General features: G+C 38.7%; 1 protein-coding gene and 1 long non-coding RNA gene across 2 annotated transcripts in view; one reads left to right on the top strand and one right to left on the bottom strand.

Annotated features, from left to right (window-relative positions):
- Nucleotides 1-847: 847 nt before the first annotated feature.
- Nucleotides 848-23,845, bottom strand: part of LOC122646739 — a 28,421-nt gene continuing 5,423 nt past the window's right edge. Inside the window, exon 3 of the mRNA XM_043840342.1 lies at nt 848-1,922. Coding sequence (XP_043696277.1) covers nt 1,050-1,922 — 873 coding nt within the window. The 3' untranslated portion in view covers nt 848-1,049. The remainder of the gene's footprint in view (nt 1,923-23,845) is intronic.
- On the top strand, nt 11,756-22,105 carry LOC122646740. Its single transcript, XR_006330685.1, has 3 exons — nt 11,756-11,862; nt 12,104-12,112; nt 21,873-22,105. It is a non-coding gene; the product is annotated as an uncharacterized LOC122646740 (long non-coding RNA).

The raw sequence follows: 23,845 nt of genomic DNA, 5'->3' as shown, positions 1-23,845 counted from the left end.
TTTAATCCAAAACGTTTTATAGTTGTTGACATAGATTTTGGTATGATAAGAAATGAGGTAAAAGCATAAGCGTGGCAAATCCATAGGAAGCTTGGACGGATTCAGTGATGCTGACTCAAATGCTCCAAAAGATTAATGAGGTTATTTGACAATTTAAGTGGTTTTGCAAAGTTGCCTACGTCCACGGTGAGATGAGATATATTTCACTATCAATGGAGAATAGGGTTACAGTCGCTCGTTCCTCACGCCTCTCAGATTTTCAATACAGAGAAAGAACTCTCGCTGTAGATTTATAGCGAAACTCTATACAGGAAATTTACCGAAATACCCATATAATCCTTTAAAAATTTGACCCCTGGAGGCTCCACACAGCAGTCCATCATCAAAAGTCAAGACATCAAAACCTCAACAATTTGACCATCGAAAATTTTAATCTTATATTTGATATAAACAGTTTCATTAAGAGGTGTAGTCTGTTTGTAATTAAGAAACAATCTAGAGATGTTGCAAGTATAACCCATTATTTGTCTAGCAGAACTAGGGTTGACAAGTTGAGGCTGATAGCCTCTGAGAACACTGATACTGTTATTTCTTCTTTCTGTTAATTTTGATTTCCTTTCTTTTCATCAATAAAATAACTAAACATTCTGAATTTTGAAATGAATGTTTTTTTTTTTAACAAACTTTTGTATTTATTTTAAACAAATCCTGTAACTATTGTATGGAAAAACAAACACAGGCTAAGTGAGCCTAACCTATATCAGCAGAGAGAGGACCAGGTTGAATAGATGGTGCTTGGTCGGTTGCTGGGTGAAAAAACAGGCAGAAAAGGGAACTACAGAGCAAATTACTATAAAACAGGGATGACTTAGCACTACCATTTAATAGTTTTAACTTTCAAAAGAGGACTGCTGAATCCTCAAGAAGATCCAATCGACCTTCATTCCACTCCAGATGATAATGTCACCAAGTACTATTCATACATTCACAACCTACCTAAGCTGGGATGACACAGAACTACCGATACTGAACACTTGGAAGGATGACTTTTAATTCTTATGCCCCTCTGCTACTGCTACAGAAGATGGGGCTGAATCATCCTCTCCTGCCTCTGTTGACTCCTCAACTATTGACCTGTCAACCATGTCTACGGCTGATTCATCTTCTGTTGCTTCACCTGCCTCCTGTTTGTAAGCCTCTTCCACTCCATCTACTTCCCCATCCACATTTTCCATCTCTCCATTTGCCTCTTTGGCTTCCATGTCTATATTTTTGGGATTATCATGAGTAGACTCCAACGAGATAGTTGTGCCTGGGGCTGGCCCATTTGCTTTCTTCAGGCTCTCCAACAGGAACATGTGCTTCTTCCCCTTCTGGTGAGAGTTCAAAACTTTCTGGCTGTGGGTACCCACTTGACACGTCTCACACCAAAATCTAAATGTTTTCTTTGAAGCTTCTGGCTTCTGCTTTTTCTGCTCCAGGATCTCGCCAGTTTTATTTTTCAAATCTTCTGTTTTTTGTTTTTTCTGCACTGGTGCATTCCCCTCTCGCTTGAGAGGCTGCTTGTTATTACCTTTTTGTTTCTTCCCCTGCTTTCCCTGATTTGGCTTTGGACTGTCAGTGGTGTCTGCAGTCTTGGTCTGTTTAGCAGTTTTCTTGGTTGATGAAGTTGAGCCACCAGTGTTCTTGGTGTTTGTTTTACTAGCTGCAAGTGCTTCTTCCTTAGCCTTGTGCTTTCTCCCTTGGAGATGATCGTTCAGACCCTTCTCACTTGTTGCAGTCACGTGACAAAGAGCACAACTCCACTCCTGGAGTTTCTTCTTTGAACCAACAAAAGAAAGCTCACCAACACCTGCCATGGCTGGTGGTGGTTCCACAACTTTCCTCTTCATTCCAGCAAGAATATAATTTGAAGGCTTTGCCTGCAGTAGGAAATAAAAAACAACACATAATTGCAAACCAAGCGATTAAGTCTGTTGCTAAAAAGTTTCATATATGAACTAGTCCCCTGCATTTTCCAAATGTGAATATTTTCACCTCACCATAGCAAATAAATATATCACCCCTACCAAAGTAGCAAAGTTTTCTGAATGTAGCACAACTGCTAGACATGTGGAAGGATCATATTTGTCAAGGCACCACCTAGGCGTCCAAGCAGATTTTTTGGGGGTCTAGGCGGTTGTCGCCTTAGTGGTATTGAATGCCTTGGCTCTTATTTATGCCATGGTGTTCATGATGTAGGGTAAGCCCTAGGAACCAGGGGTCCTACAAGGGCTGGTTAGGTAGGCTGGACTAAAGGTAATATCCTAGGGCATAGTTATGAAGAGGGACTGGAAGAAGCATATAAAAATGATTAACATAAAGCTAAAACAGGTTATAAGAGACTAATAAGCAAACAAAGTCCTAATTAGAGGCAGCAACATAACAAGAAAAACCAAGGGGAAAACATGGGGATAGGGACATGGCAGCAAAACACTTAATTGAGTGCAGTTAGTTCAAAGTTCTGAAAATAATTAATGCTATGATTAAAAACCCTAACATGCAGCCACTAAATGATAGGACAGAAAGCTAATCAATTGAAGCAATCCTTAACCAGTGGATTAATTAGTATTGTCATAAACAGGGGACTAATGGGAATAGAAACTGCAGAGATTGGAAGTAGCATCCATGCAATAATAAAAAAATTTTGTGGTGCATTCAATGGTCCAGGATAATGAACTGTACAAAATTAATTTAAGCAGGGGAAAGGGACAGAATTGAAACTCGTGGTGGGGTTCTAATGTACACAGTAGCAGCAATAGATAAGGGGAGGATAAGAAAATTAAGTGCAGAAAAGAGAAGAGAAGAGAAAAGAAGAAGAAGAAAAAAGTAGAGAGAAGAAGCCTTACCTGGCTGGATGATAGAGAGAGAGGGAGGAGAAGAAGAATACCACGATTTTTTTTTTGGGGGGGGGGGTAGCAGTCCATGATAGAGAAGAGAGGGAGCAGCCAAACTTCTGTTTTTTTAATTCTTATTCAATCAATAATCTCTATCGTGGAGTTTTACAAGGCTTTATAGGCACTTTACCCTAAAAACAGAATATTCTATTGGAATAAATAACAAGTAAAAAAGTAAAAGTAAAAAATAACACTCAAGTGAAAATACCCATGGGTTGATCCGTGGGTCGACCCATAGAACCAAATAGACTAAATGAACCCAAATAAAAAAACCAAATAAATCCAAATAACCAAAATAAACTAGCTAAACTAACTAGGCTGCACTCCATCAATCCAAGTACGCAAGTAGGTTGAAATCATCGATCCAAGTAAGCAATACGGACAACACGGTAGCCTCTAAACTCATCATCCATCCATATCTGTGCCGCAGTAGGCTAATCTCTACGTCGTCGTCTTTGGTACACTCTGAACTGTCGGCTCAGTGGGCTGATGCCCTCATCAGTTCATTTACTTAAAAGATAATTCATAAATAAGCAAATATCCCCCACTTGAATTCAATAAAAATATTTAAAAAATAAAATTCCAAAAGAATCAACCCCCAAGTTTAAGAACAAAAACTGGATTTTCGGCGATAGGTGCAATTTTCAACTTTCTAATGTTGGGGTTTTTCTCAAATCTAAAATTTCCATAAATCTTAATATGGTAAGACATTGCTAAAAACCAAAAGAGCGGTAAAATATTCATTTGTTTTGATATCTACAAAAGATAGTCATTCAGAGAGATTTTGACAACATTCACCGCACACCAAATAATGTTTGACCGGAACATAACTCCTTCAATATAAATCAGATTTAAGCAATCTTGGATTTGTTGGAAAGATGGTTTTGCGCTCCACCTAATACAAAGTCTCATGTAAAAATAAAATCACTTGACCAGTCAAACTTCTTAGAGAACAAGAATATTTCTCTAAATCGAGAGCAATTTAATTACTAATAGATAAGATCATATTTTCTAAGAACCGTATAAACCAAATGTGAGACTAGGTATACCATGACAAAGGCCAATTCCAAGAACAGTATAAACCAACTATATGTTTTGATTGTTTCAAACTTCCAATAGCTGGCTTCTTTAGTTCTGCTGTCTTCTAGTTCTATGTTGATTTTTGATGACTTGATGTGGCTTAATATTGATCTTTGATGACTTGATGTGACTTAATATTGATCTTTGATGACTTGATGTGGTTTAATGTTGATTTTTTATGATATAGGGTATATAGTGCAACATACTAAATAATGTTAGAAAAGAGGGGAAATAAAAAATGACACTTGGCCTAAGCGGTTACCCACCCCTAACCGCCTTGGGTTGCCTTGCCGCCTTTGACAACTATGGGAAGGAGGATCCTCTAAAATGGCCATCCATTCTATTAAGAGATGACCTAATAAAAAAAAAGGGGGCGTACCCAATGCACGTGGCTCCCGCCACTGCGGGATCTGGGGAGGGTCATAATGTATCCAGCCTTACCCCTGCTTTCGCAGAGAGGCTGTTTCCACACTCAAACCCATCCATGACCACTTTGTCACAATAAGAGAGGACCTTATATTGGCGGCTGCAAATACAATGCAGCCGCCACATCAGCCATTGAGGTTTCAATTCCTATTTAAATTGAAAATAGCGAGGAAACAAGCTCTTTCTGCCACATCCAAATTGGTGTTTTCTGCAAGTGAGAAACGCTTCTAGCAAATTGGTGGAAAAACACGTCACTTAAAAGTTTAGGGGTACTTATATTTACCAATAAAACATAACAATGCCTCTCAAATGTAAGATTTCTACCAAAAATAAAGGCTGAACGGACGGTGCCTCTCATGCTTGGGGTGCTGCTGACACCGCTGCTGTTGGGGATCTCTCCGCTCGCCCAGTCCACGCTGTTGAGCCGACCACCATACCGAAACTCTCCGCTGAGTCAATCTAAGCACACCAATCCACACTGTTCCAACTACTCCTACTACGGTTCTTCTTCCTCCTCTTAGGGACTAAATTGTCATCCCTCTGCCACCAAAGGGCACCTGCACTACTACCGCTTCTGGGTGCCTTTTTCTTAATTTTTTTTCTTAGCAAGTTCTTCACAGAACTTCTCTCGCCACCACTCTTGCGGCTGTTGGAGCTTTTCCTGCTTGGGGATATTCTCCTCATCCATGCAAGTCTACCACTCCAAATGCCTTCTATTTCTTCCGTTCTGAATGCCCACTGGGCTTTACCGTAGCCTCATCGGCAGAAGCTGAAGCAGTAATTCAACACTCTTGGGTCTCTCCTTCTTAATCTCATTCCCAATCCACTCCATCACATAGTCTTTGACACCCCCTAAGTCAAAAGCACCTCTACTATTTTCCTGATGCCACCAACAATCCTTCCCTGAAACACTCTTCTACCCATACAGGTTTGTATTTTTTCTTAGTTACAGAAACCTTTTTTTTTTCAGTGTTACCATACAACATTTCAGGACCCAGAAACACTCAAAAAACACCGAAACACATAAAACTGTCCTGGACCCAGAAATGTTGCCATACAAAGCCTTAATAAGGACGACCATTTATCACCAATAACAAAGGACGGGGAATAAATGGACAAAAGACTAGGTTGAATCAGAACTTTTTCATGACTGCTACTCCCATATTTCTGGCAGACCAAAAAGTATCTGACTAAGTGGATGGTTAAGATCATTGATAGCCTGATCTTTCACCCTAGAAAGTCTTCTAGTTGAGAATCACAAACTAGACACTTTGAATGGAAAAGAATAATTAAGTAATTCCTGTATAGTAGGAGAAAAATACAAATGTAAAAACGTAGAACCCAAAACATGTGAAATCCCCCCTGGAGGGTTACTCCATAAAGAAAAGAGACTATATAATGTAATCTGAAAATCCAAATTATGGATCTCAGATGCAAGCAAGCTCAATGATCAACTATGTGATCATTTTTGAGATAAAGGAAGCAATTGCATTGTTGAGGAGAGAAATCAAATCGATTGAAGGGGAGGAAAAAGAGATGAGATCGATCTTCTTGGGAGGAAAAACAAGAGAAAACATGTGGAGGAGAGAAGAGAACATAAGAGAAGAGAAGAAATCAGATTTGAGATACCAATCCCATATGCGAAGCTCACTAATACTTAAACTCTTAAAAAGAAAAAACAAAACAGAATAAAATCACCTCAACTTGGTGGGGGGGGGGGGGGGAGGTTGTATTACATATATAAGAACCCTCTAAAATTCCTAAATTAAGTCATTAAATATTCTTAATCATACTCACACTCAATAAAGTAAATAAACTCAAAACAGAATTTTATCTAGCTATTAAGTATTCTAATCTAACTCAAAGCATAGTTCAAGAACTCGCCGAGATCTCGATAATATCTCTCTTTTTGAAAAAAGCGAGACGAGACTTAAGGTGAAATGAAATATTACCCCAACTCGGTCAAGTCGACATCTCGGTTCGACAAAGATTTGGACCAAACTTACCTTTATAATGTACATCTCTCGACTGAGACAGTCAAGATCTCTCCATAACTCTACTGTCTCGGTGAAATCGAAAGCGAAGTGTGCATTTGACCTGATTTTTGAGGATTTTCAACTGTGGTTTATGATAGAGATGTATGTAATATGTTAAGATTGATTTATTGTACACTTTTACATTTGTAATGTTTAATTAAGTTGTTTTATATTAATTGTATGATTTGATTGCTTTCAATTACTAAATTATGTGTAGAATAGGGCCTATTTGTATGTCGTCACCTACTAACCTAGGGTCTGAAGTGAAACTCCTATTTGGACTTTGTTTTTGCAAAATCTGATAGTGCCATTATAATTAAATGACCTAAAATAGGCCGAGTACAAAGTTTCAGGCCCAACCTAGGTCTAAAACCCACCAAAACCAGCCTTCAAGTTCAAAAAAAAATATTACACCAACTTGTCGAGATCTCGGCCCAACTCGGTTTTTTGACTGGACGAAACCTGTACCGAAACTGAACTCTTGAACCTTGACTCAAAGTAATTCTGTATACTAACTTTAGCCCCACTTTATGGACTTATAAATTAAGCTCATTACAATCACACCAAAAAACTAAGAGGCCCAACCTATACTACAACTACCCAAAGGTTCTTTCAGCTCATTAGACTGCCACCAACACCTTATGGGCCCCTCAATCTTGCGCATAGACCTCCATATGGGATTAATATCTAATGCAACAACATCAATTCCCTCGGCATTGAGAAAAACTTGCCATTGAGTTTTTTATAACGGAAGAATCTTCAACGCGATTATCAACCATTCTCCTTGACTCCATGAGATGAAAGATCAGACCATAATCCAATGGTACAAAATCAATGAAATTGAAACCATTGTATGTCGCAATGTGGAAGCACAAACTCTACTGGTTCAATCAAAAGATCAACCATTGTATGTTCCTACATAAGTGGCTCTTCAACAATAACTGGTGCCACTACGTCTTCCATCATCGGTGGTTTGTCGTCTTGTTCTTCCACCCATTGTTCAACAACTGAGATCAATTTACCGAATGAAGATCCCATACAATCAAATGTGATCAGCACTTGGTTCTTACATTCTTTATATTGTAACAGAGTTTCTTTGATATTCGTTTCAACCATTCGTAAGTTCTCTTGCACAAGTAGAAATTTATGGGGGATAGCAAACAAGAAGGTAGATTCCATAGTTGTTAAGGTGTCGCTTAGGCGTCCAGGCGTTGATAGGGATGTTGATGCAGATGCCAAGCTGTTTGGCAAGAAATACACTAAGGGAACTCATGGGAGAAGGGCTGGTTCACTTCACCAATTGGTGGACCAACCCAATGGGCCATAGGGCCAACCAACTTTGTGTTGGGCCAGCCCAATAGGGCTGGGAGTTGCTGGGTCTCTCAAACCCAGATTGTGGGGGCATAAGAGTCAATTTTATTGACTCAATTTTGACTTCAAGTGCTGGTCGAATCTCAGTGGGGACCACATGACTTAGCCATTTAAGTGAAGAACATCAAGTGGGGTCCACATGAAGAAGAATCCAGCTGCAGCATATTAGTTTCTATTCTAGTGAATCCTAGTTACTAACAAAATTAGTTTCTATTTTCATGTTGCAGGTTTAGTTTCTAATTATGTAAGTTTCTATTTTCTTTTAACTTGAGGTGCAAGCATAGCCCTCTATATATTGTACAGGCTTTTAGAAGCCTCCCCACGCTTTACAGTTGAATGAAAATGCTTTGCTGCAAATTATGATTCCTTTCTCAAGTTTTGTGTGTGACTTGAAGGGCTGAAGGAGCCTGGCTGTGAGAGCCTAATCCACCGATCCCCAACCTTCTATTTTCTGTCCTCTCCATCTTCTCTTCATTCCCATCGATCCCTGTGTACTGCTTGTGCTGTTGAGACTGCTTTCAACTCTTGAGAAGATCAATCGAAGCTTGCTGCAGTTCCCCTATTGCTGCTGCTGGTTGCTGCTATCAGTTGAGACTTGCTGCTGCCCCTGCAATCCCAGATTTGATGCTGTGACTTGTGGAGATCATATCTCAGCAAATACTCATCAGACTTGGCTGATTTTTGGAGCACACAACCTCCTCACGATCTCCTCCATTCAACCCAAGTTTGAAAGGATTCTGCCGGCTGGTTTTGCCTGCAGGCCTTAACCTTCTAAATTGGGAACTCACTCACAACTCACAATTTAGCAATTACTATTGGCTGTGACTTTCAGCAGAGGTGCTTCTCTATCCCTACTCCACTCGATCTTCGCTGGAGCTCTAATCCAGCACTGTTTGGAGGTTTTTCCATAACCCTCTATTTTGGTGTTTCGCCCATAACTCAAGATCCAACCATCACAATTGGATGAAATTTGGAGCAAAGATTCCCCTTACCTATCACTACACTCGATCCAAGTTTTGTGACCATCACTTGGCTGGTTTGGCTTGAAACCCTAACTTTCTAATTCTGAGTTTGTTCTAATTTTGAATTTTTGTGGGTTTTTTTTGGGACTAGCAACCTAGTCTTACATTAGATGTTAGGCGTGGGCTTGCTAATGTGAATTCATGCAAGGCAACCGCCTGGGTCACCTAAGCATCACCTAGGCGGCCAAGCTGACGCAGTGTCCTGCCTTGCAAGCTGGCAGGTCAACTTGTGTTTTTTTTTAATTTTGTAAAATATAACTGTTTGATTCTATTTCTCATTTTTTTCATTCACATGTATACAAGATTAGAATACACCTTGCTAAATGGAATTAGAGTCTATAAATAGAGAAAACAAAAGGGTTTGATACTCCTTACTGCGTGAATCCCTCAAATCTCTCTCCTTCTCTTTTTTTCCTTAATTTCTGCACTTCTCTGATACTGCCTTACGGCCCTTACCACAGTTGCTGCTTCCTTCTTTCTTTGTTTTTTTCAACCTACCTTCATTTCTCTATTAATCGTTTATTTTTAGTATTCTCCTTTTTCTTCTCTTCCTTTTTTTTCCCCTTCATCTCTTTATTTTTCTTTTATGTAGTTTCTTTTTTTTTATTCTCCATTTATCTATTAATTTGTTTTGGTCTTTCTTTTTCACTTTCTTCTTCTTCTTCTCTGTTATCGATACTGGTTCCTTCTATTTATTCTTCGTTGTGGTAGAACTTAAAAGTTTGATTTTGAAATTGGACTATATACCCTCTGTTCTTATGTAGGCAATTGTTGCATTGAACAAGGGTTCACTGTTCACATCTACCAATAGTGAACAGTTATAGTGGAGGGCCCTGGAGGCACTCATTTTGGCATGATAGAGGTTAGTATAATACATACTTACGTATTTACATGCTATATATATATATATAATTCAGTTTTTTAACTATATGTTGTCATGTTATTACTTTATTGATTTGTTTTTAAAATATACTTCATCATATCCTATATTTGTTGAGTTGTTCATTATTTGTTGGCTTTCTCATATTAGGTCACTTCTAGCATACATACACCACATTGTATTGATATGGCTTCAATGTTGATTCTTGATGCGGCTTAAATGTTGATTCTACTAGACATAATGAATGCGTTAAAAAAATATTATTACACCTAGGCGGGCGCCTTGTTGCCTAAGCGCTTAGGTGGCCCTCCAACACCTTGGTAATCTAGGCGCCTTGACAACTATGATCCATGGTATTAATGACCAGATTTGGCTCTGATATCAAATAATACAATCTAAAAATTCAGATTATGGATCTCAAATGCAAGCAGGCCCAATTATCAGATCCGAGATAAAGGAAGCAACTACATTATTAAGGGAGAAATCAGATTGATAGAAGGAGAGGAAAAAGAGAGGAGAGGAGATCGATCTTCTTGGGAGTAAGATGAGAGAAAATGTGTGGAAGAAGAGAGGAGAAGAAAACAAAAGAGAAGAGAAGAAATCAGGCATGGGATACCAATCTTGTATGCTAAGCTCAACAGCACCGAAACTCTTAAGAAAAAGTACTGTTTACTCAAATCAACTTTAATTGATAGGGGTATATTACATAAATATAGACCTGAAATTCCTAAATTGACTCATAAAAGGACTCCTATTCACACTCACACACTCAATAAAGTAAATAAACTCAAAACAAACCTCTATCTAGCTATTAAGTATTCTAATCTAACTCAAGCACTTAACTCCCATGAACCAACTTTATCCCCACTTTATGGGGCTTATAAATTAGGCCCATCATAATGAAACCCAAAAAAAAAAAAAAAAAGGCTCAACCTACAATAGAACTACCCAAAGATCAATTTCAGCTCATTGGACTGCAACCAGCACCTTATATTATAGGCCTCCATACGTTGTCTAATGCAACTGCATCACATATCTATGCCTTTTTACCTCCACTTTCTTCCCCTGCAGCGTTAGGTTTCTCTTATTGGCCCATAAAATCAAGTTGTGGACCACACTTCCACAATTTAAAATAGGGTTTTGATCTTAGAATGGTGGACTCTGAAGGTTTCCTTCAGGAATGGAATACAGCGAAGGGTTCTTGAAACATTTACAACAGATGCTTTATTATATTTGCTTGCTGCAATGCAATTCTTTGGGCTACTGCCATATTTCTTGCTGCACTGTATGCAACCTTCTTAACATTCCAGGCCAGGATTTCTATATTTTTTATCTGATTTAAACTCCATAATTGAGTTAGGTAAAGTTTTAAAACCTGCAACTACTGGAATAGATCTATTCCCCATCACAATCTTGATTACTTTCAAGAAAAAGAATACACAGAATTCATTACAAACCTCTTCATGAATCCAAATAAATTCTGGATTTTCTTTTTATCAACAACAGTCATTGGCTTCTTGACTGGTTAGTTGCTTTTCTAATGCAAAAAATGATTTCATATTGGCTCTCCCTCTAGGTTTTCTTCATCTCCATATTCTAGATTGTTCATTCATATTTAACACCCTCAAGGATATTTGTTAACATAATCCCTAGGTATTCATATTTAGACCCTCGGCCCTCATGGCTAAGGTTATTAAACCTATCCTACATCAGACTGTACATGAATTCCGCTAAATGATATATGTAGCAAGCTAGAAAATGACAATAGGACTTAGCTAGAGCCATGTCTAGAAGAGCAGAAGCATTAGAAAAAGATAGATATGGATTCAAGACACTGTCTAATCTTCAACTGAGTAGTGTGGTGCAGTCAAATTGATATACTGGCCAACCATGCAGTCATTGGTAATGCCTTTAAAGAGAAGAACCAGAGAATCATCAAAGGATATACACTTTATTATTAAAGGAGAACATGTGGAGACTACTGCATTTATGATTGTACCTAGGCTATACTAGATAAATGGCACATTAATTTGTACCAAATGAGAAATAGATGCTTTTCCAAATAGAATGCTAACCTTGAAAATTTGACCAATCTTATTGGCTAATTAGAAGTATGGAAGCGAAGATGATAAGAGTACTAACAAGAGATGGAATGAGTATTTCCACAAATTACTAAATGAAGACATTCCGAGGGATAGCAACTTAAAAGACTGCATTACTCATACAGACACCACATGTTGTAGATATATACGCAAAATTAGGTTGTCTGAAGTAAAAGAAGCTTTAAGAAAGATGAAAGTAGGCAAGGCTTCAGGCCCAGATGAGTCCCAATAGAAGTATGGAAGAACTTAGGTATCTATGGTTTATCTTGGCTAACCAAGGAAAATGCCAAATGAATGGAGGAGAAGCATTGTGGTCCCGACTTACAAAAATAAAGGTGATATTCAAAGCTGCAATAATTATAGAGGCATAAAACTAATGTCTCATCTTGTGAAGTTATGGGAGGGTTATTGAAACCCACCTGAGAAAAGAAACTACTATTTCTTACCTACGAGGCTCATGGAAAGATTTAGAGAGGGCAAGAAGGATCTCCATATGGTTTTTATTGACCTAGAAAAAACATACAACAAAGTCCTCATAGAGTTAATCTGGCATATATTGGATAAGAGAAGGTGTGGTGACCAGCGTAAGAACTATAAGGCGGTCAAGGTAGTGAATTCCCAATTACCATTGGGTTGCATCAAAGATCATCTTTAAGCCCTTATTGTTTGTGCTTATCATGGATGATTTAACCGGAGACATACAGGAGGAGATTCCTTGGTGTATGCTTTTTGTTGATGATATTGTCTTGGTGGATGAGACAAGAGCAGGGATTGTTAGTTGAGACTATGTAAGTCTCGCTATTAGCGCGTAGCTAGTGCTAATACCAAGATGGTTAGATGGTTAGGGGTAGTTTAGGTATTATGCTTTTGTTTTCTTTTTCTTATTTTCCCTGTAATGTAGTCCTAGATTGGTAGAAGACCAACTAGGAGCCAGTAAACCAGGATCTGTTATGAACAGGTAAATCGGCTAGGTCAAAAATAGGTTTTTTGGTGAAATTTGGGGCTAGGGTTTGGATCAATTATTCCTAGTGTGAGGAATAAAATTCGATTAAGGTATGGTGTGTTTCTGATGGTTGGATTGGTCATTGGTCTGTGAAAAATTTGGGTAATGGGATGACCTCCGGCAATAGGTGGGATGTTGTGGTTTGAATGGGGTAATGAGAAAACAGCTTGGTTCAAGTATTCCAATTGGGCAGGAGAATACTCGATTCAATTATGTGAAGTTGTTGTTAGCTGAATGGTTTTTTAAGAATTTTGGGGATGGGATGGTTTCAAGAGATGGGTGGGAAAATTAGGGTTTTGAGGTGGTTTGGAGGATTAGGAGAAGAATGGGTACCTCAAGTTTCTCATCTTTGAAAAGAGCATTCCCTTCTATATTTCTGCAGTTTCAATCCTTTCCTCAATAGTCATGTCACTACGAACTTTCCTTGGTTGATTAAGAAGGCCTTGGGGATGTAGAGGATTAGGAGAAGAAGAAGATTGGAGATGGGGATGATTCCAACTTACTGTTGTTGCAAGGGCAGCTCAGTTGGTTAGAGGATCTTCAATAAATCTTGAATCTTGATCTTGAACTTGAAGGAGATCTTCAAAGAATTGAAAGAAAGCTTAAAAAAACCAACCGGGCTTCACACCGTAAGGTGTCGATTGGATCAAACACCAATCCCACCAACGAACCACCCGGGCTTCACACTGCAAGGTGTCAATCGGATCAAACCCCGATCCCACCAGCCTTGATCAAACACAAGACAAAAAACTTCAATGGAGAAGAAGAGGAGCAACAGTTTTTCATTAATATCAAAATTTGCCCTCCTTACAACCTTACATAAAAGACCCAAAAATAGTCTCTTACACTAAAAAGGAAAGGCCTAACCCAATCCTTAACCTATTAGGTAACTTAGACTAACTAGGAAACTGAAAGACTCAAAACAGAGTCCTAATCCAGCCCAACTAGACACTTAAATAGTCCTAGAGAATAAAAAAAGAATATTCTAACTTCACTTAAATTGAACCACTGGTTCAAACCAGTTTTGGACCGGTTCAATTTAAAACATAAATAAAACTAAGTTTGGGAAATAAAACATCTAACCTAACCCGGTATGCAACCCTATTACCCATACTTTAGGTTCATAAAAGTGACCTATTACATCGAAAACACATGAGATCAAAGGCCCAATATGTATAGAACCCAACCCTAGACTTATTCCTAATAAAACAAGCTTATTTTGGTGATCTCTCTCTCCTCCTCCTCCTCTTATTATTTACATGGTTTCAGAGCTTTAGGAACTGCTACAGTTCTTCTAGCCTATTATCTTCCTTATTCTCAAGGTTCCCATCGATTTGAGTGGTTCATACCAGTTTGAGGTCTTGCGGCTTCTTGCTTTTCGTTTGAGGGGTGCAGCACCGTATGCTGTTTTAGGACTGTTTAGAGATTAGTTCATGTTTCAAAATTAAGAACTAGGTCTCTCTTCTATGGTGTTTGATGTAAGGAATAAGGAGTGAAGATTGCAGCTGAAGTCTTAGGATTAGAGATTGGCAACAACCCGTCAAGGTTTTTGAGATTGATTTTTCTTCTAGGGCTTTTTGGAGAAATCGATTTTTGTCAAGGTTTCTAGAATCAAATTTTCCGGTCTTCTGAAGAGATCAACTTTCTTTTTGGTTGAGGATTTGGAATTGATTTTTGTCAGGGTTTTTTGGCAAAGTTGATATTTGTCAAGGTTTTTCGGGATCAGTTTTTTGCAGAAATCGACATTGTCCAGATTTTGGACTTGTTGCAACTTCACTCCATCTCTTGGCTTGTGAATAATGTCTGAGCAATCGACGAATGTGGTGACTGAGGTTCTTTCCTCTTCATCCAATCAAATTACTGAAAAGAAGCTAGTGGGGATTACCAACTTTCAACAATGGAAGAAAATCGTTAAGTTTGTATTGACTTGACATGATCAACATGATCACTTGTCGAAGATTAAACTAGTTGATGATCCATTGATGCAAGAATTTTGTGACAGATGCTGAATTCTATGGAGAATCATATTGTTGACTTGGTGACCCACATTGACACTATTAAGGAGCTATGGGAATTTCTTAATGTTCTGTATTCCAGACAGAACAATCTTTCTTGCATCTATGATCTGTCTCAGGAGTTTTATAGGTTAGATCGAAAGGGTCGTCCTTTGACCCAGTATTTCGCTGACTTCAAGAGGATGTATGAGGAGCCGAATTCTCTACTTCCTATCACTTCTAATGTGAAACAAATGCAAAATCAGCGAGAGCAGCTCACTGTCATGGGATTTTTGGGAGGACTCGAGAAGGAGTTTGATTCATTCCGTTCTCATATTCTTGGTGGTGATAAGGTAGCCACGTTCTCATATACTTTTTCCCGGGTACTATGAGTCTCATGAGAATTCTCGTGATTCCAACCTAATTGATAATTCAGCCTTGGCTTCGTGGGCCCAATAATGGGACAGGTAATGGTGGTAGTGGTGGTCGTGGGACTGGTTCTGGCAAAGCTCCTATTTCGGGTACTTAGGCTACTACAAATAATTCAGGTTCAATGAAGACTTGACACCATTATGGTCGGCCAAGACATATCCAACGTTTTTGTTGGAAACTTCATGGCAAACCACCTCAAAAACTGTTTGTCAATTCCGCTGCTACTACTGAGTCTGCTGTTTTGTCATCTCCACAGTCTGAGGGTAAGACAATGAAGATGTCTGATGAGGAGTATGGACGTTTTACCCAGTTTCAGATTTCTCAGTCATCCCAGCCTCCAACTGCTACATTTGTTCAAACAGGTAATGCCATTGCGTGTTTGTCTACAACTTCCCGCCCCTGGATCATTGATTCAAGTGCCTCAAATCATATGACTGGTGTCTCAGGTATACTTTCCTACAAGTCATCTTCTAATGTTACTTTAGTTGATGGTTCATTAGCTGAAGTGACTAGTACTAGTATTGTTCGTGCTACTCCTTTGTCCTTGTCTTTAGTTCATTATTTACCTGACTTTCCTTTTAATCTTTTGTCTGTTAATAGATTTACCAAAACCTACATTTGTTCCTTAACCTTTTTCTTTGTCTTGTATAGTTCAGGATCTTAAGACAAAGAAGATGATTGGTAGAGGTTGTGAATGGGGGGTGCCTGTATATACTTGAGGACACTTCATCCATGGTGTGTTCAAGTGTGGCGTTACCGCACCAAATTCATTGTCGTTTGGGTCATCCTTCGTTGGAGAGTTTAAAGCTTTTAGATACTCGTTTTCGGTCTTTTTCTAGTTTAAATTGTGAGTCCTGTCAGTTTGGGAAACTTCACTGTGTGAGTTATCCTCCTAGAGTCAATAAACGGTCTGACCAACCTTTTTCTTTAGTTCATTCTGATGTATGGGGTCCTTGTCCAGTCGTTTCTAAGCATAGTTGTCAAGGTGTCGCCAAGGCAGCGCCTAGGCATCCAAGAGGTTCTGTTGGGGCCTAGGCGACAACCGCCTTATTGCAAGACGCCTTGCACTGGGTTTTATTGGTATTAAACCCGGTATTAGCCCTTATTTATGTTTTTATATTTGTAATTTCATTTACTTAAGATATTATTCATAAATAAGCAAATACCCCCTATTTGAATCCAATAAAAATAGTAAAAAAATCAAAGTCCAAAAGGATTAAAAGTCAACCCCCTAATTCAAGAACAAAAACTGGATTTTCGGCGGTAAGTGAAATTTTCAACTTTCAAATGCTGGGGTTTTTCTCAAATTTAAAAATTCTATAAATCTTAACATGGTAAAACATTGCTAAGAACCAAAAGTACGGTAAAATATTCATTTGTTTTGATATATAAAAAAATATTTTCATTCAGAGCAATTTTGACAACATTCGCGCAGATCAAATAAGGTTTGACCGGAACATAACTTCTTCAATATAAATCTGATTTAACCAAATTTGGATTTGTTGGAAAGCTGGTTTTGTGCTCTAACTAATACAAAAAGTCTCGTGTAAAAGTAAAATCATTTGACTAGTCAAACTTCTTAAAGAACTAGAACATCTCTCTAAATCGAGAGCAATTTAATTACTTATAGATAAGATCACATTTTCTAAGAAAAGAATAAACAAAATGTATGTTTTGATTGTTTCAAACTTCCAATAGCTTGCTTCTTCAATTCTGTAGTCTTCTAGTTCTATGCTGATTTTTTATGACTTGATGTGGCTTAATATTGATTTTTTATGACTTAATGTGCCTTGATGTAGCTTAATGTCGATTGTTGATGACTTGAGGTGAGTTAATGTTGATTTTTTATGACTTGAGGAGGCTTAATGTTGATTTTTTATGATATAAGGTATATATTGTAGCATGCTAAAATATTGTAGCACACTAAATAATTTTAGAAAAGGGGGGAAATAAAAAATAACACTTGAGGGCTCTTGTGGCCTGAGCACTTAGGCACCTCTCTACCTCCTTGGGTCGCCTTGCCACCTTGACAACTATGTTTCTAAGTTAGGTTTTTGTTATTTTGTTACTTTTGTAGATGACAATTCCAAGGTTACCTGGATTTATTTAATGAATTTTGTTCAGAGATGTTCTCTATTTTTTGTGCATTTGTGAATGAGATTCATACTCAATTTCAGACTACTTTACGCACTCTTCGTAGTGATAATGCTAACGAGTACTTTTTTGCTCCCTTTACTGACTTTATGGTTCAATGTTGCATTATTCATCAATCCTCTTATGTCGACACCCCACAACAAAATGGTGTGGCCATGAACAAACATTTAATGGAGGTCACCCGGTCTTTTTTGTTTGAGATGAAAGCGGCCAAACCTTTTTGGGCAGATGCTGTTTTAACTGCATGTTACCTCATTAACCGCATGCCATCCTCTGTTTTACGTAGTAGTATCCCTTATTGTTTGTTATTTCCTTCCGAGCCTTTGTTTGTTCTACCACTGCGCGTCTTTGGTAGTGTTTGTTTTATTCATGATCATCGTCCTGGTGTTTCAAAGTTGGATCCTAAAGCTCTTAAGTGTCTTTTTGTTGGTTATCCTTGCACCTAAAAGGGTTATCGTTGTTACTCATTTGAATTACAGAAATATTTTATCACTGTTGATGTTTCCTTTTTTGAATCTGCCCCCTATAATGACTCTTTTTTTGTTGTTTCTAAGTTGGATGATGATCTTCCAATTTATGGTGTTCAGTCTTCTGTTAACCCAATTCCATAGGTTTCTTCACCACCACCAGCACCGTCATCGCCACCTCCTATTATGTACCAACGCCACCTTCGAAAAGTTTGGGCTCTACCCAGTTCGTCTGTTTCTTCTCCTTCTTCTCTTATTGATCCTGCAGTAGGTACTTCTTCTTCCTTGGATACTTCTTATGATCTTGTTGTTCCTATTGCTTTTCGTAAAGGTGTTTGGAGTTGTACCCAACATCCTACTTCTTACTTTGTGTCCTATTCTGATTTGTCCTCTACCTTCCATTCATGTTTGACTATTGTTGAAAATTATCCTGTTGCAGAGACATTATCTATTCCTGGTTGGAGGGCTGCTATGAATGAGGAATTGTTGGCGTTGGAGGGAAATTAGACATGGGATCTTGTTCCATTAACCTCAAGTAAATCGGCTATTGGTTGTCATTGGGTTTATGTGGTGAAGGTTAATCCTTATGGGTCTTTAGCACATTTGAAAGCATAACTCGTGGCAAGGGGCAATACCCAAGTGTATGCAATGTTTAAAATCTCGTTTCGTTTCGGTGTTTCGGTCTGACCAAAATATTCAAAATACTTGAAATTTTGGATATTTCGACCGAAATTTTGTATTTTTCCTGCAAGATTTCAGTTGATCATTTCGGTGGGCTTTAGGCCAAATTAAGGCCTGAAACTTCATGGAAACCCTATTTTAGGCTATATAAACACATGTAAATGTTTAAATTCCAAAAAGTCACCCAAAGTGGTGTTTTGGATTTGCACCCTTGATTGGCAGTAAACGGTCAAAATCCTAAAGTATAACTTATTTAATTACACAGTGTGTGTATGGTATGGATTATTTGGATATTTTTTCTCCTAGGGCTAAGCTTATTTTTATTTGTATTTTAATTTCGCTTGCTGCTACTCATCATTGGATCCTACATCAGTTAGATGTTAAGAATGCTTTCCTACATGGGGATCTCAATGAGGAAGACTATATAGAGCAACTTCTTGGGTTTGTTGCTGGTATGGTGTGTAAACTCAAGAAGTCTCTTTGTATGAGCTGAAACAGTCCCCTCGGGCATGGTTTGGTAGGTTCACTGAAGTTGTATTAGAGTTTGGGCTGACACGGTGTGGTAGTGATCATTCAGTATTTTTCCAGCATTCTGGTGTAGGGAGAATATTTCTTATTGTTTATGTAGATGATATTCTTATTACAGGGGTTGATGCCTCAGGAATTGAGAACTTGAAGATGCATTTGTAGCAAAAATTTCAGACCAAGGATTTGGGAAAATTGAAGTACTTCTTAGGTGTAGAAGTGGCTTAGTCAAGGAAAGGAATTTCGCTTTCACAGCGAAAATATGTTATTGACCTTCTTTCAGAGACATGGATGTTGGGCTCTAAACCTTTGGATACTTCCATGGATTCCAATTTAAAGCTTACAGATGATGATGGTGATGTTCTGGGTGAGCCCGAGAAGTATTAGAGACTTGTAGGAAAATTGAATTATTTAACTGTGACTCGGTCTGACATTGCCTTTCCTGTTAGTGTTGTGAGTCAGTTTTTTGTTTGCTCCTCAAACATCTCACTGGGAGGCTGTTATGCGTATCTTGCGTTACCTCAAGAAGGCTCTTGGACGTGGTCTACTTTATACTGATCATGGTCATAGACAGATAGAGAGTTTTTCAGATGCTGACTGGGTTGGATCTCCAATTGACAGGAAATCAACTACAGGTTATTGCACGTTTGTTGGAGGGAATTCCGTGTCTTGGAAGAGCAAGAAACAAATAGTTGTGGCTCAATCTAGTGCAGAGTCAGAGTATCGAGCCATGGCACAGGCTATTTGTGAGCTGATGTGGGTGAAACAATTATGGGTTGAGCTTGGAGTTTCAGACGATTATTCTATGCAGTTTTGGTATGATAATCAAGCTGTTGTCCCCATATTGCTTTGAATCCTATGTTTCATGAAAGAACAAAACACATTGAAGTAGACTACCATTTTGTCCGAGAAAAGTTGCAACAAGGGCTGATTTCTCCTTGTCATGTTTGTACAGGAGAGCAACTTGTAGATGTGTTCACAAAGTCTTTGGTGAGTGCAAGAGTGGGTTATATTTGTAACAAGTTAGGCATGATTAACATCTATGCTCCAGCTTGAGGGGGAGTATTGGTCAAGACTATGTAAGTCTCGGTATTAGCACTAGCTAGCGCTAATAATGAGATGGTTAGATGGTTAGGGGTTGTTTAGGTATTATGCTTTCTTTTTCGTTTTCTTACTTTTCCTGTTATGCCCTTTGGTTAATTAGATATTGAATGAAGTAGCAGATCCGACACAAGGTTGTGACTCCTAGAGTTACACAAAGCTATCGCCTCTCTCTCTCTCTCTCTTTCTTCTTCTCTTATTATTTACAAGGATTAATGCCAAGTAGGTGTGCAAGTTTGGCCCTGTCAGCCCGAACCCGCCCTGAGCCCGAATAGGGCCTGGGCTGAGATATCTTGGCCCTAAGGGCAGGTCAAGGCTGGAAATTGCTAACCCTGAGTCAAGGTTGGGTTGGGTCAGGGTTGAGGCCTTAGGCTGAGCCTGGCTAGGCCCAGCCCGACCCTATTTTAAGTTATACTATAAAATATATACATTGATATAATATATATATTATACACTTTAAATGTCACTCACATTTTGTTATATAATATATTATATATGAAGATAATAAGTGAAACATTTTATTATAGTGTTATTTTAAGTAAAATTGATAATTTTATCCCTGGCCTAGTCCAGCCCATGCATCTCCCTTCCCCCTCCCCATGATCAGGGCCAATCAGGGTCAGCCCGGCCCGACCCTGAGGGCGAGTCAGGGTTGGATTTTTCAGGCCCTAAGTAAGGGTCGGATTGGGCTTCGGCCCAGCAATGGAGACTCAGGGTTGGGATAGGGTTTTATAAAGCCCAGCCCAACCCGACCCTATTGCACCCCAAATGCCAAGTTGGTGTTATGGAGACCAACCTTGGAATCAAAAGGTCTTAAGATAAGTAAAACAAAGACGAGGGATATGGTTTACACTAGGACAGTTAATGAGGTGGTAAATATTGATGAGAGGGAGATTCCACAAAGTGACTATTTTTGGTATATGGGCTCAATCATAAATAAAGAAGGTGCTATGGAGGATGATGTTGCTCATAAAATTAAAATAAGATGGATGAAGTGGAGAGGTGCATCCGGAGTGTTGTGTGATCGGCACATTCCTTTAATTCTTAAAGGAAATTTTTCTAAGACTATCATACGACCGGCTACGATGAATGGTCCAGAATGTTGCGCATTTAAGAATCATCAAATAGATAAACCAAGTGTAGCAGAGATGATGATGTTGAGATGGATATGATGATTCATCAAGATGTGTGGCAAAACTAGGAAGGATAAGGTAATGAATGGTGCAGAATGTTGCGCACTTAAGAAGCGTCTAATAGATAAACTAAGTGTAGCAGAGATGATGATGTTGAGATGGATGTGATGATTCATTAGGATGTGTGGCAAAACTAGAAAGGATAAGGTGATGAATGACCATATTAGAGCTGATTTGGGAGTAGCTCCGATATAGGATAAACTACAAGAAAGTCGTTTGAGGTGGTATGACCAAGTGCAACGGAAGCCTTGGGATGCTCCAGTACAGAGGAGCGAATTGATTCAGATTGTAGGAACTAAAAGAGCTAGGGGCAGGCCTAAACGAACCATTTGAGAAGTGGTGAGTAAAGGCATGTATAGCAAAGGACTTGCATTGTATATGACTTCGAATAGAGCTGATTGGAGAGCAAGGATCTATGTGGCCGACCCCATTTAGTTGGGGTAAGGCTATATTGTTGTTATTGTTGAAGCTCTAACACTATTCCATTGTGCTAAAAAAGGAATAGAGGTGAAGGATGACATGAGTTTCCCAATAATAGGTATGCAAAGATGGATATACTAACTTCACTGCTGATCTCTTACCCATTGATTATATACTTTCAAGATATGATGATGCATACAATGCAAACATATTTTATGTTTATTCATTGTCATTAACATTTTTTAGCAACATTGACGCTCTCTCATTGATTCTATTTCTCCAACCAAGGTAGGAAGCCTTGGGTTGCTGATTATCCTTGGAACACTGTTTTACACTTATCCTTGGAACAAAATGCATCTGGGAGTGAAGACATTTGAGTGAGGGTCATGTAATGCTCATAGATACATTCATACACCTCACCAGATTACAGTGGAATGTTTTACCGTCCCATTTGTGAGCTCAACTTGAGTATGAGAAAGACCTTAAACACTAAAATTCTCAATCAATAAAGTTTCAAAGGGGTGCAGATATCCTAATGCTCCTCCATAGAATAAGAAGCATAATTATGGATATCCTGTCTTCAATGGATACAGATATAACAACTGTACAACTAGACTCAACTAATTTCAACTAAGCCTTATCCCAACAAATACAACAACAACCATAACCTTATCCCAACTAAATGGGATCGGCTACATGGATCCGATAGATGCTATAACAATAATGGAAGTAAGAGAAATAAAAGGAGTAAAAGGGAGTTAGAAGAAAATAAGTAGAGGTATAAGTCAAAGCAGTAGTCAAAGTAGCATCCTAGGAACAATCCCCTACAAGGGGTCAGCTACACGGGTCTTTGTCCTCCAAACAACTCTATCTGTGGTCATACTAGGATTGAGCCCTATAACATGCATATCCTTTCTTACTACTTCTCCAATAGTCATTTTAGGTCTGCCCCTACCTCTTTTAGCTCCGTTAAGCTGTATCTGGTCACTCTTCCTTACTAGTGCATCCATGGGTCTCTGTTGGACATGACCATACCATCGCAACCGGTTCTCACGGAGTTTGTCCTATATTGATGCAACTCCCAAATCGGTTCTAACACAATCATTCCTAGTCTATCTCTCCTGGTCTTGCCGCACATCCACCTCAACATCCTCATCTCTGTTACACTCATCTTATCTATATTACTCTTTTTTACTGCCCAACATTCCGCCCCATAAGTCATAGCTGGTCTTATTACTGTCTTGTAGAATTTCCCCTTAAACTTAACGGGCATGCGTTTGTCACATAATACTCCCGATGCACCTCTCCACTTCATCCACCCTACTTTAATTCTGTGGGACACATCATCCTCTATATCCCCCTCTTTGTTAATGATTGACCCCAGGTATCGAAAGCATTCAATTTGTGGTAACTCTTGCTCTTCAAGTTTCACCACTTCATCACCTCTCCTGTTTTGATTGAAGTTACACATCATATATTCTATCTTTGTTCTGCTTAACTTAAAAACCTCTTGATTCCAAGCTTGATCTCCAAACCTCCAGTTTTGTATTAATCCCTTCCATTGTTTCATCGATCAAAACAATATCATCAGCGAATAGCATACACCAAAGAACCTCATCTTGGATGTGTCTGGTTAAATCATCCATGATGAGTGCAAACAAATAACGGCTTAAAGCTGATCCTTGGTGTAACCCAATTGTAATTGGGAATTCACTACTTTGGCCCTCTGCAGTTCGGACACTCGTCACCACGCCCTCATACATGTCCTTAATTATACCCACATAACTACTTGAGCTCCTTCTCTTGCTTAGGACATGCCAAATGAGCTCTCTAGGGACTCTGTCATAGGCCTTTTCTAGGTTGATAAAGATCATATGGAGGTTCCTTTTGTGAGCTCTAAAAATTTCCATTAGTCTCCTAAGAAGGTAAATAGCTTCTGTCGTGGATCTCCCTGGCATAAAACCAAATTGGTTCTCCTTTATATCAGTTTCTCTTCTTAAGCCTCATCCTGACAAATAACAT

This window comes from Telopea speciosissima, chromosome 11 (assembly GCF_018873765.1).
Source record: "Telopea speciosissima isolate NSW1024214 ecotype Mountain lineage chromosome 11, Tspe_v1, whole genome shotgun sequence".
Taxonomy (NCBI): domain Eukaryota; kingdom Viridiplantae; phylum Streptophyta; class Magnoliopsida; order Proteales; family Proteaceae; genus Telopea; species Telopea speciosissima.
The sequence above is the reverse complement of the archived record's forward strand: the minus strand, read 5'-3'. Positions and strand labels throughout refer to the sequence as shown.